At 37.3% G+C, this 14,429-nt stretch overlaps 1 protein-coding gene across 4 annotated transcripts in view; it reads left to right on the forward strand.

Annotated features, from left to right (window-relative positions):
• ADGRL4 (adhesion G protein-coupled receptor L4) overlaps positions 1 to 14,429 on the forward strand; it is a 79,187-nt gene that overhangs the window by 33,973 nt on the left and 30,785 nt on the right. For 3 of the 4 annotated variants that reach the window (XM_030495801.1, XM_030495799.1, XM_030495800.1), the window contains 3 exons: positions 6,455 to 6,607; positions 12,568 to 12,723; positions 13,226 to 13,296. In XM_030495801.1, coding sequence (XP_030351661.1) covers positions 6,455 to 6,607; positions 12,568 to 12,723; positions 13,226 to 13,296 — 380 coding nt within the window. The remainder of the gene's footprint in view (positions 1 to 6,454; positions 6,608 to 12,567; positions 12,724 to 13,225; positions 13,297 to 14,429) is intronic. The other variant, XM_030495797.1, reaches the window with a different exon arrangement.

Below are 14,429 nucleotides of genomic sequence, written 5' to 3' on the forward strand. Positions count from 1 at the left end.
TTCCCCAATTGCAACTGCGCAATTCAGAAGTTTTCTTGCTGAGTCTCTGATGGTCACTGCATCTCTCAGGTCTCCTCTGGGGCAAGCGGTGGGGGCATGTTGCTGCTGTCTGCTGTGCATTTAGACCCCTGCTTTCCAGTTGGGGAGGTAGTGTTGGGGAAAAGGTGGGACAGGGCCACTCAACAGTTATTTATTCCCACCTTTACCTCTGTTTCACTGATTTGAGCACCCTGTTTCTTTTTATTCTCAAATTCCTGCAGATACTTGTGTGGGTAAATGGTTTGTTTCCAGTCAAGGACTAGCACTTTTAAAGATTCCCTCCTCCACCCGCCCCCCACCCTTATTCTTCACATATGAGTGATCACAAATTATAGATTTTCTTTTTTTGATACTTCACAAGTGTTGAAAAGGCAGATTGTTCTGTGTGGCTAAACAAATGACAATTTCATCACTGGCACTTACCCAATAATAAATGCTTTTCATGTTTAATTTGTAAAGTCTGAAAATACCAGCAAGAGATGAAGGAAGCAGTTTAGATAATATATTAACCTCTCCAAACCTTGTCCATTCTCTGAAATTCAACCTGATTCTGTTTTGAATATGTAGGAACATGCCTTTCTTTAAGACTGTTCTGCCTTGTTTCTTAAACTGGGACTAAGGGAACTTTTTGTTGTGAGGTCCTTTAGTTCGACCATACATGAAAGATCTGCTGATCTGAAATCATCTCTGCATATGCACATAACCTGTGAAGAATGTGAGAGGAAATATTAGTTTGCTGAACTAAGGAATTTTAGGAGTTCAGTTAGCTGCAAAGCCATCGAGTTCAAACCAGTTAAAACCTCCTGCCAAGCTACAAAAACATTCCAAGAAGGCATTGTGAAAAAGTTCCTGCAAGGAGGTAGAGAGTTATGAAATTTTAGCAAGACGCTGCTTGCAGTGGCAAGATTAGCTATGCAGCAACTGCATGGTCCCCTGCCCTAGTGTAGGACAAAGATGAATCCAGCCCATTATAAAAGCAATTCATATTTAAATGAGATTTCCAGCCCAGTTGTACAGTCTCAAGTGGTTTTGCTAAGCATCTGCTCTTTCATGCTGATTTAGACCAAACTTGAACATTGAATCTTTGGAGAATCATAAACAAATTGTGTTAAATTACCATTAATGGAAACACATCACAAGAAAGGAAAAGTAAGGTTGTTAATGGTATCGCTGTTCTTAACGTGGGTTGTGATGGCTGTAGAGGCACAGTCCTGCAGCACTGAAGTAATGTGTGTAAGATCACCCACTGTTCTGAGACCTCCAGACAAGCTAAACCCAGCAGGGTGAGTAGCACTGGAATTTGTTTTACAGGAAGGCTTTCATTTCCTTGCTTCTGAGGGGTTAAGTGAGGCACTTCAAGTACTGTTCTCCCATGAGGGCTACACTAGGGAAGGGTAGTTTTAGTTTCCCCCAGGGGCTCCATAGCAGCTTTGGCAGCAGAGGCTGCTGTTGAAAGAGAACAGCCGGATGCAATGAATCAATGTATTCCCCAGCCACTCTGGCTGCATTTCCTTCCTATGCAGTGCTGTCCACTTTTCAGACTACTGTGTCCGATACTGGTCCCCAGACCTGTGCTGCCACTGCTGCTCTTGACAGATCAGTATGCCCCAGAGGCCTCCAACCTTGGTTTTCAAAAGGCCTGGATTGGGACAAAATTAATTGTTGATGCTTTAATTGCTTCTTTTTATGTCATCTGGGGAATGCACTGAATAGAATGTGAATGTATTGTATACAGTAACAGTTTCAGTATGAGCTGCTTATGGTCCTTAGTAACATCAAGTGTTCATTAAACTTATGAAGATCCCACCATCATGCCTATGCTTGTTCAGGTATGGCTTTGGGAAAACTCAGATTATCAAACTCAAGCTCTGGTCAGGAGTTCTTAATTCATTAAAATCCTTCAATGTCAAGGTGTCAAAAGACTTCACCTGCAAACGCCAGATTTCTGCTGCCCTGGGAAATCTGTTCCATCTCTGGTGAGCCTGGCTGGTTATACAGGTCAGAGCCCACAAAGCACCCTGGCCACAGCAAAGATTACCCTGTGTGGGGAGCCAGGACTGTGGCCCCTGCCAAAGAATCAGAGGAACAAGAGCCTTGAGCGCTCTGCCTGTAGCAAGGCCCCAGAAGGCCTTGGGAGATGTAGGTCTAGCTGTGGGCCATCCCAGCACCGATGGCTGTCACCATGGTCACAGATGGCTGTGACCAAACTCAAAGTTCAACATTGCTAGTTTTCCAATCAGGTCACTATATTAAAATAATTCAATGCCAGAGAGGCCAGAATATGTTCCTAATACAAAATTTCACTTCTAAAAAATCTTATTTTGTATGGGTTGGTGAGAACTGAAAATGCACAAATAGTTCTGTTTAAGTTGAGTGAGTTCAACCTTGTTTGTTCATTACTTGAATGAAGTGATAAATGGTTTATTTCAAAATTTACGAAAATGGAAAAAGAATAAAGTTGTATGAATGTGAATCAATATGATAAGTTTCACCCCAAAACTAACTCTTCATATTATATGTCATCCTGTCATCAAAAAGTCTATCATGGAGATGTGCCCAGAGCAATGGAAATCCTTCAAAGCTGTTTTGATAAATCCGCTGCTGTAAGACTTTCCATCATGACATTTTTGATGTAAAATATGTAAACAGTATTACAAAAATATTATATTTAAAATTGATAATTCAAAGCATTTTCTCATGCTTGTCATAATAATAAATTATATCATGTCGTAGCTGTGGTGCCCTGGCATTTTCCTACTGTAGGTTATAATTTTATAACCATGCAGTATTAAAGCAGGGTACCTGACAGGGTAGAACTTTAGAGAGTACATGGACTATGATAAAAGAAACCACCTCTATCCTTTTTCTTTTTTTTCCTAAAATGAGATTGTTTTAGCTTCCAACTGCATCATGGCCTTAAAATCCACAAATCATTCTTCGTTTTTCTATTCATGTGTTTTAATGTTTTTTAATTAATTGAATGTTCTTTATACAAGAACGTATTATATTAATACTAAAGAAAATTAATACATATTTAACCTAATGAACAATGTTACCCGATGTAAAAGAGTGATTGTTTAAACACTGGATCCAATTTATAGCTCTCTGTGACAAGGGAAGACTTCCATCAGCGCCCAAGCTTCTCAGTAGGGTGACTCAACCCTTATACCAATGGTGTTCTTTTAATGAGCTCAAGCAATTTTAATACAGAATTACCATCCTCACTTTAAAATTCAGTTTGAAAGGGATATATCAGCTTTCCAGATTTTATTTTCTTTTTTTTTTTTTTTTTTTGCTTTTGAAGATCCTTACACGTTTTTGAGAGACCGGTAGAGATATTACATGCAGGTAGTACCCAATTCCATCTAACAATAATTACATTTATGCACATTAAAATACATAGTAACTGCATTTTTAAGGTGAAAAGGGAGAATTGGTATTATTTTACACCTGTGTCATGCAAGTATCCTACCGATATTCAGATACACATACATACATATTCCTGTATCCACCCATCCGTGAGTTATTTAACACAAATTTCCTAGGAAAGTATTTATAAACTTCCTAACAGTGCGATTGATTTATTTTTATTTAATGATGAGATTTTAGAGCAATCCAAATATCATAGAAGTGCCATGTAAAAATGATTAAAAAAACTCCCACACCCAAAAAACAAACAAAACCCCAAAAATCCAAACAAAAAAACCCCAACAACAAAAACCCTCACAACCTGCTTCTTACCTCCTCAACTGTCATTTCTCAAGACAGTACAACTATTCAGGAAATGTCTTCTGTGTCAAAGAAACTTGAATGCAGCATTACCATTTAGCTGCAATAATTAACCTTATGATTTGGCTGATATTGTCTCTAGAAGTCTCCAAATTTTCCATTAGTTAATGCAAAAAAAAAAAAAAAAAAAAAAAGAAAAAATCCTTAAAGGAACTACTGTGTTCACTGGGTATCTGTGCCAACGGTGAATGCCCGTGCCATAATTAGGTAGCAACAAAGCAGGTGGATTATATGCTTGCTGTCATTTAAAGTGTCCTCTCAACATAGACAAAAAATTTTCTGGGGAAAAAAAAAAAAATCCATTTATAAATCCTGTTATCTTTTTCCTGACATTGTTTCAATCAAATAATGTTATAAATCATGGAAAATTTGGAAAACTACTGTAAGTCCCTGGGCTTCACATTGAACTGCTGTCTGAAGAAAAAATTTGTTTATACAGAGAACTAGAAGATATTTTCCCATCATTGTTGATCTTGCAAAATATTTTGTGTGAAATTAGGTGGATTAAACACATCTAGTCAAACCGTATACGAAATTCCTTTTTTTTCTTGAAAACTTCTTCCTCACTTCCCTTTCTCATTAACTTAGTAGTTTTCCGTAGTGAGCACCACCCTGGGCCTACTTACGTCAGTGACTTTTATGCCATTAATTTAAAATGGAAGCAGGATGTGGTCTGGTAAATTATGCCCCAGCATGGTCTGCTCAGTATTGTGTTAGACCATGGGAATAGTGAAAAGACAGCTCCTTATGAATTTAACTCTTTAAAATATTAATTCTTGTGTTTGCAATGTAAGGTACTGTTATTCTTCTTTGACGTTCTGAAGGTTTCTCAAATTATCTGAAAGGTGCTTTCAATAGGTAAGCCTCCTAAGGCAGTATAGTTACCACTAAACCCGTTAGACATCCTAAATACTGAGGAAAAATGTCAATAATCCAGTAAAGTTAACTAGGCATAATTGTAAATAATTTATTGATGACCACTGCATGACTCATTTTAATATTGCTTGTAAAATCTTTGGACCACCTGAAAAAGGATAATATCGCTGGATTTGAGGACTATAGTTGAGCTCCTAAAAAACAAATCAAAAATAAAAGTTCTTACATATAGCTTTTCTCTCCTTAGCTCTGTCATTTCTCTATTGTGAATTAAGTCCTGCAGTTATCGGTGTCCTTCTGCTTTTCATCTTCCATGGCTATTGTTTTCTAGGATCTATAATACTTTCCCAAGACCAAGTTTACTTGTCAACTAAAACAGGATAGTCCATTTTATTTTTGTCATGAAATGCCAGGGTCTGGGAGCAAACTGGGATTGCAAAAGAGCTAACAGACACACACAAATGATATTCAAAGAGGTGGACCTTGTTACCAAGATTTGAAAAGTATCCTGGAGCCTGGACTCTGCAATGCCACATGCCAAACTGGATTTTTCGTATTTTCATGCTTTGCTTTTGGGCTTGGATTCTCACCACATTTTTCACTCCCTATCATAATTCCATTTAAACTAATTTGGTTTTACTTTGGCATTCTTTAATAACCAAATCATACACTATTTCTGCTGGTATTCTCATGAATGCCAAAGCTGTAGAATAAATATTGTTGGCGTATGTTGGCAAGGTGCTTTTATACTTGGATTCCTCATTAAATTACATTCCATTTTAGTTATAATGACCATAATCCATTTGATATTGTTGACCCAAGCTCCCCTGAGAAAAGCTGCAGTTCTGAATTGACATTTGCATTTCTGAGTCAACTGAGTAACATTCAAAATCACATCAGACTTCAAATCTGAATAATGTCCTGTTATACTGGGGGTTGTAATTAAGTTATATTGCAGAAATGTATTCCTGCAACATTTTGCATTGTTGTACCAGGTACACCATGCTCTTGGTGTACTTTAATCTGCTTTAGCTTACATGACACTTTACTTATCTGTACCCTATCTCTGTAAGCACCTTATGAGAACAGTGGCCATCACATAGCAGGAGCACCTTTCTGAAACTCATCCTTAGGTGTCTTTTCTGAAATCATATGTCTTCTCCCTGTCATGCTCAAGAAAACTCAAGTCAGTCAGTAGGACAATCTTGGTGAATTTATTGTCTGGGACTGCTGAGCAATACCACAGAAGGTCTTCAAAAACAGGCCAAAAAACCCCTAACAGTTTAGTTATATTGATCCTGCTTTAGTGTTAGGGAATGAAATGAGTGACTTCTTGATATCCTTTTGAGCTCTATTTTCTGTGATTCTAAATTCCCAGATGCATCCTTAGTGTAACTCTCTATCTGCAGATTTTTGGGTAGCAAAAGAATGTTACAAAATACAACCATGGCAGAACATATACTTGTCTCAATCCTTTATTCCAAGTGAATATCCAATTAAACCATTCACTTCAGCATCCTGATGGTTTTCTCATTTGTTGACTCACGCAGAATGAGGGCAGAAGAGCGCTGCTGAACACCTGATTACATCCTTGCCAATGGGAAGACTGTATAGACAGACACCAAGAGTGCCAGTTCAGCATTAAAAACTTATATAAATAAAATACCAGAGTCCAGATTAAGCTTACTCTTTACTGTTTTCTTCAATCGGCAAATGCAAATATGTTTCTCCATAATTTATGTCTTGACAGATGATAATGAATGTGAAAATGCTACTCAGCCTTGTGGAGAGCATGCCAATTGCACAAACACAGTGGGAAGTTATTTCTGCATGTGTATGCCTGGTTTCAAATCCAGCAATGGTCAACAAACTTTTGTACCTAATGATGGAACCTCCTGTGTGGGTAAGTTATTAATGTCTGCCAGCTTGCTTTACATTGTCACTCTTATTGCTTCTGTTAATTATAGAAATCTAGCAAAATGCTTTTAGATTTGTGAAGTTTGGAGTCTGAGTATAAAATTCCCTCAACTTGGACTGTTACAGACTTAATATTTCAGTGCAGGCCCACACTTCTCACTACCACAGCAGCTGCCACTGCTTTCAGTAACACTTCAATCTTGACTCTGCTTGCAGTATTTTTATGTCACAGTTTTAGACAATGAATATACAGTTAAGGTAACACAGAAATCCCCAGCCTACCTATTTATGCCACTATTTCACTGATCTGTGAGAGAAGTGGTCATGTTCTTAAAACAAAGCAGTGACAAAGTATTCTGCATTCAGGTCGCTCTGGACCAACAAAATTCCCTATGCAGTTGACCTACTGTGCTCCAAAACTATGCTTTTTTGTTTGGGGGCTTTGGTTGTGATGTTTTTGGTAATTTTTCAAGTCTGATCAAAAGCAATGAGCAAGATCAATAGTTAATCTACCTCCTGTGCCATCCATCAGCCTTTGTTTCTGTAGCAGTTGGGTGGAACTTGTTCAAGATTACAGGGGAAGAAAAGTTCTCTGGAAAAATGTTATTTCTGAACAGCTATGCAATCCTTTAGGATTTCCTTTGGATGGAAGAACTGTAACTACTTCTCTTCTTTCAAACTCCTGGTAATTTTCTCTGTATGTTGCAACAGTCCTCAGGGAATCAGAAAATGAGAAATAAATCTATTGCCCTTTACACCTTTATGCTGACTGTGTCTCATTCTGTATACGTCTCCTGTGAGCTTGTGAGTGCTGACAACCTCTCTTCTTACTGATCTTAATATCAGCAGAATGGCTGCATATTAAGCCAGAAAGTGATCTAATCAACATTTCTTGCCCATTGCTCACAGCCGTCTAAAAGAGCTCCGCTTTACCCAGGTGTTATGAATCGTTCTTAAATTAGCTGGGATTGAGACTGTTAGCACATTAAGCTGTAAATATTCTTGCTGTTTCTGGGCCAGGCTTTGATTTTTATGTTATGACATTTTCTCAGCTTCAGAAGTTTTGCCTTCAAAGTTATTTCTCTGGCTGTTCTTGTGTCACTTTAGCTTTTTACCATTAGCTTGCCTTTTTTTTTCTTTTGCCCTCTTTTCTTTACTGGGCAGACTGATCTTTTTTTATCCTCTACTGGGGGTTAGTTTACCACTTCTCTTTTCCATTTTGCAAATTCATATGGGAGGAGGTGAGAGCTTCCAAAACTCACACTGAAAAAAAAAAATTACCTGTGGGCACCTTTTCTCATTATACAAGTGTGCCAATTACTTTACCAAGCAGTGAGTCCTAAAGACAGCCTTTTGATCCACAATTAATTTTCTACTTTGTCAGTCAGGAAAACCATAATAGGATATTTTGTACCCAATGGATCTGCTGCTGCTGGTAGCAGATATGACTGGCACACAAGCAGCTGTCAGTAGTGTATTCAGGGTGTACTAAACATCCCTGAAGCAAACATTGAAGTTGTCATTGTAAATACAGTGCAAATTATCCAGTACAAATCGGAGGACAGAGCTACCAAGTATCCATCTTACCCAAGTTTAGAGGTGCCAAAACATTTTCAGATTCTGCAAAGTTTGAAGTTTTCTCTGTGATATATGTGTATAACACATATGGCAGCACCTTTAAAAATGCAGTGGTTGAATTTTGGAGAGTATGCCATTATGCAACCTATCTGTTTACGCCATTGAACCAAACCTAGTTGTGCAAGTGTGGTGCATCAATGTGTGTGTGTATGAGTCTACTTCAAAGTCCAGATGCATACACGTTTCTCCTGTCTTTGGATACTATACTAAACATCTAAATACAAACTGATCATAACTCTCAAGATAGTAGATCAGAAGAAAACTTGGTACAATGGCTTTGGGAAATGTCAGTTCACCCTTAACCTGACCATCCTGTTGAGGGTCAGCAGTATTTCATCCATATTAGCAGGGTAGAATTGGTGAGGAGATGGCAGTGAAACATGCAGATAGAGGAGGAACTGGAGGGTAGTAAGAGAGAGAGAGGAAAAGAGGAGAAAGGAAATGGAGAAGAAAAAAAGAGGAATGCAGATGTGATGTTTCTGAAGGTTATATTTTTCTGCTGTCCTGCATATGAGTTATTAAAATCTATTTACAGTATAAAAGCTATGCTTTTTCCTTAGACTTCACATTTTACTGAATGTTCAGCTGCAGATGAAAAGGTGAAATATAAACCTGCTTTTTTCACCCTGGTCAACAGAATAAAAACATTAAAATGGCTATCTGTAAAATGAAAGTGACATCCGTGCTACTCTGCCTTTTCCAGGAACTTTCTATTAGTTTTCTTCAGGTATTTTTGAGAACACTGGGAAGGCACCCATTCCCCATCACATCATTTTCTGTGTCAGGGAAGTTGTACAGTGGATGGGATATGCTGTGTGGCTAACTTTTCTTTTACCTGTGCTATTCGTAGGCTTTTTCATTTCTACTTTGTGTGTGCTGCTGACTTCCACAGTATGGAGACATGGGGAGGGAACATCTAGTCCTTTGCAATTGGACTTTTCAATCACTTGCAAGCTACTAATAAGCAGAAGGTATAATGTAGACATCAAGCTGTCTTGACTGACTGGTGAAGAATCAAAGCGATGTAGGTACAATCCAGTAATTGGCAAGACTGAACATAATAACTGTTCTCAGTACTTTTAATTTAATTGGAATTTCCTTGCCTGCTGCAGTAAATGAGGAGTGACAAAGCACAGAAATAAAATAAAAGGTTCTAAATCTATTTTCACACTAGCCTAAGTGGTGGTGGTGATATTATTTTTCTGATTGGAGCTATTATAAAAGCTTCAAAGTTCAGCTCCAGGATTTGTTTGTAATATTTACTAAAAGGCGAGGGCTTTTTGCAGAGCTATGGCGAATGCTCTTCTGTTTAAAAAGCTGCTGTTCTTCAACCTTTGCTCAGGAATGTTTTCTGTGAAGACTGCTCACTCAAGCCTTGGCAGCCCAGCCCCACTCCTGTAGTAGATCAAGGAAGACGGTTTGAGATCCTTGCCCCAAAGCTCCAGTAAAACTGGGTTGCTGAAAGCACTGCCAAGCTGCTGTCCATGTGTGGTCCAACAATTGCATATTTGATTAAAAAGGCAGAACTACAAAATATAAAGAAACAGAAACTTACAGCTACTTCATTTCAAAGCAGGAACATAAAAGCAGCATTCTTGCAACTGTCACAAATTGTTGGCTGCCCCTGACAATCTCATTGATTTAAAAGGGACGCGAAGCTGATTAGTACCTAGCAAGATCAGGCATATTGCCTTTTAATTTTGTCATCCAGGAGATTTATTTTTTTTCTCCAGGAAACAGTAAATTATATAGGCGTGATATGGACTCATTCCATATGGACAACTCAACTGCAGAAAGTCGATTTGCATATACTCGACAGGGTGACTCTATCAGGCTTTAAATAGCCATCCTGTTGCCAGAGATGTGCCGTGGTACTTAAGTTTCTGCTGTTGTTTTGGATGATCCTGACTTCTCATTAAAATCTCTATTACGCTTAATATCTGACATAATTACAAAAGGAAGAGTAATCTGTGTGACTGCCCAATAATGACAAATAAATGATTTACCAAACTAAAGGTTCATGAAAAGCAAAATATCACAATAATTTTGAAATATTTGCACCAGTAAATCACATGGAAACCTGAATACTTAGCTGTGGTAGTCTAGAAAGTATTCAAGCGTTTATTTGTTTATTTATAAATCATTGTCAGTTTTTTGCTGGTGTTTTAGCACTGCACTACATGCTGAATATCTTGTTAAGATGCACATGTCCTTCTCTGTGTAGCTGGCAAGGCCAAAGAAATCTTTGGTATAAGGCTGATGTGTGTTCTTGTTATACAAACTGGTATTGTCATGGTTTTCACCCTTGCCACTTCAATTCATTCAAAGTTTGTCTGTCTTACAGAGAGTCACACGACAGGGCACTGACAGACACCCACTTGTTTCACAAACAGCTTTATAATTTACTGATGTGAGAGGTTATTTAAATGCCAAGAGTAAGAACTTTAGCCTTATGTCTTTAAATGACAGCATTTAATTATGAGGTAGACTGTGTAGCACTATATCATGCTTTTTCCCTCCCTCTTCATCGCTTTTGCCAGATTCACTGATGTATAACGTGGTTAGCTCCATGGCTGAATACTGAGGTCACAGAAACCGTATGAATACAGATAATGTAAAACTCAGTTCATTAAAGAGAAACATTTTCAGTTTGGGGCAGTAAATGTGGAAACAAACTATTGCCGTAATGCAGATAATTATAATTTAACCTCATACTTTAAATTTCAGTGCTTGTGCCAATCCATTCAAACGCACAGCCTCCATGACGGCTATCCCTGAAAGGCTGAGGTGGATTTGCTGGGGAAGGCAAATGCACCCCCAGCTCCACCTCTCCTTCCCATCTGTGCCTTCTCATCTGAACCTCGGGCTTAAAATGCAGCATTTCAGGTGAAAATCAGAGCCACTGCTCAGTGAGAAAAATGGGATGGGATCTCAACCACCTACTAGAACCCCAGCGGTTTCAAGCAGAAGAAAGAGAGCTGGGGAATGAACATTTTTCAGTTTTTCCACAATTTCTGTTTATCTAGCAACCTTATTTCACATACATGATTGCTCATTTTTGTTCTACTCCTTTTTTAAAACTACCAACAATCTTGTGTAAAAATAAGAGTGTAAAAATAGTTCCTGTATGCTAATAGTGCATTTCCAGCCCTCTATATCTGCTTTCTGTCTGTTCTTAAGACCCATCTGGCTACACAAAGGTCTTCTATCAATTCACGTAGCTGTTCTCTTCTGCTAATCAGTTAATCAGCTCTTTTTCACAAATTTATTTCCCAAATTCAGTGTCATGCCAGTTCTTCAGTTCTCTCTGGTTCATCTATTCGCCTCTCTACCTTTATTTTCTTTCAGTTCAGTTCTCAGACTGTTCCTTTAAATCTACTCATGTATCACTTCTTCATTTTTCAACTCTTTTCATACCTGTTCCAAAGCTGTTCACTTTTTTCTCCTTTCCAGCACAGCACTTCACAGTCCATTACTTCATTCTTCAGAATTACTTGGTATTTTTCCCAGTTTACTTTCTCCATTGAGTTATTAGATCTTTATCCTTGGCCAACCAAATAATGCAAAATAATTCCTACTCCAGCAAAAGAGTTAGCACCCAGCTCTCCAAAATCAATTAATTCATGGATTCCCTTACCGGAATTCATCAGTTTTACTCTTGGACTGTGCCCCACCCAGTTACTGAACCTGTCTACCTAATGGCAAATTATTTAGAAGCACAGAAGACGTTTTAGCAAATGTAATTTTAATGTGGATTTAAAAAAAAAAACAAACCACATGCCAAGCACTTTAAAGGGCACAGAGCTTAAATCTTAGATTAACGAAATGGATGAAGTGATCTTTTGTAGCATCTTTTCAAAGCTGTGACTTAAAAGAAAAGGCTGCAGTTTTATTTCTCTTTTCTAACTGAATCATAAAGCTGAGAAAATCTGTTTAGTCTAATCTCTGGAAAATAGATTTCAGATTATTTGCATCATGCAGAGCATTTTGTTATGATAGAATTAATATGGTTTTAAAAGTTTTATGGTTTTAAATTCATGGTTTTAAAATATGAACAATGCACTATTATATAGTAATAAAAGTGGTGGTATAAAAATATGATCAATTATGATTTATCCTTCTAATCCCTAAGTATTATAATTGGCAGGTATTTTGCCATTAAGTTTGCCTTTTCAGTTTTTGCTTTTTTTATTCCATGAAATTTTATTATGAAACTGCTTGCAGCGTGCAGGGCTATTATCAACAAAGCAGCGAGGTGTTAGTCTGTAAATACTTAACAAAAAATTCAATTTCTCACGATATTTGCAGATGTAGATGAGTGCAGCAATGAAGGAACTGTTGCCTGTGGAGATCATGCAAAATGTGAAAACGTGGATGGAGGGTTTAACTGCTCCTGTAAGGAAGGTTATCAACCATCCACAGGAAAATTGCAGTTTAAGCCAAATGATGGCACTTCCTGCCAAGGTACATGATATTATAAAGGTTTATGTGTTATTATAGAGCTACATCTTCTGAGAAACCCACCAGTGCCTCTTTATCTTCAGCTAGATTAATCAGCAAGACATGAAAAAGAGGCAAGGCAGTGGCATCTACATTTCCTGAGAATAGAATCATTTTGTAAATGTATTGTTGCTAAACGGTGTGATGAAATCCATTTGAAATAATGGTTGTCAGATCTGTACTCCTCTCTGTAAGTTCAAGCTGTCTCTCAACTTCAGCTGTAGAAGTCCCAAGGAAAGGGGCCAAAGTCTCTACCTGAGTAAAAGAAAAGCTCAGAGTCAGGCCAGTGCTGTAACTTTGGCCAAGATCAAGTCCCAGTAGTTGCAGTTTGAGAACAGTGCTGTGTCTTATGTGCATAAATTCAGAATGCTGGTGGTGTGAGGAATGACAAGAGCTCTTAAAATGAGTATATATTGAATATTGATTAAACTGCAGTATATAATTAGCTTCTGTTTAATTTCTACAGAAAATCCGAAGGCCAAGTGTGAGTTATACAAAGACTGTATAACTGAACATACTAACAGAACTTTAGCTGGGGTAAGTAGCATTGGTTTATAGATTAATTTCTAAATCCTTTAATTGTTTCTGTTTGAAACTGTTACTTCAATTATAATAGTTCTTAAGGAGCTTTTAACAAATGCTTGAAGCATACAATTGAACTTAAGCATGTTTACAGATGTCTCTTTAATAATTTCAAATTATTTGAACTGGGTCGTATGTTCAAATCATGATAATAACTTGCTGGGAATCTGTGTGTTCTGTTTCCAGCAAAAGTGAGTCATGATGCATGAAAAATTCAGAAGTGTGATAATCACTCAACTGTTTCTGTAATTTCTGAAGTTACACACTGCTGCATTTACTGATGTGCAATTATTCGCTTGTTCAGAGTGAAAGGCAGCAAGATAGCTTACAAAAGTAATGTCAACAAGTGACAAAATAGAAAATGGAGCAATAACATCCTGGTATGCTAATATATTTACTCCCAAAGCATAGTATGTAACGTGGTGCAGAATTTATAGACTCAAAGATTCTGGACTCAAGATTTCTTTTTCACCAGAAGCAGAGATTCCTGAAGCAAATTTAAAAAACCATTCATGAAATCACTATTCATTAGTCTACATTTATAGTATTGTCTAATTTTAAAAGATAAATGTAACATAAGCATAAATAAATTAAATTAAATTGTATATGTTGACATTTTATTTTAAGCAGTTTGTGAAAGTTACAAGTTTCAGAAAGATACTCATTGAAAGGCTTTTAATAACCTAGTGTTAATAAAATATATTCATTGTGTTAACATACTTTCTATGTTAACCTGTAATGTAATATATTATATTGAGTATAGCATATGCTTACCACATTTACATATAAAGACATGGTAAATGCCACAGCAGGATTTAGAGGTTTGGGGTTTGGGGTTTTTTGTTTTGTTTTGTTTTGTTTTTAAAATACATAGTCAAATAAAAGTAATAAGTCAAAATACTTCAATTTTATGTAAATAACTATGTCAGATTTTAGCTTAGTTTTGTAGCCTGTGTTCTAGTTCCATTCAGCTGCAGTCAAACACAAAGCAAGCCTCATAAAAGCTGTTCAGCTGCAGAGTCTACAGATCTTAGAAAATCAGGTGTTGGGTTTGGGGTTTCTTTGATTATTTTTTTTTTGGGGGAGGG

The sequence above is a fragment of the Strigops habroptila genome, chromosome 8 (genome assembly GCF_004027225.2).
Source record: "Strigops habroptila isolate Jane chromosome 8, bStrHab1.2.pri, whole genome shotgun sequence".
NCBI classification, from domain to species: Eukaryota; Metazoa; Chordata; class Aves; order Psittaciformes; family Psittacidae; genus Strigops; species Strigops habroptila.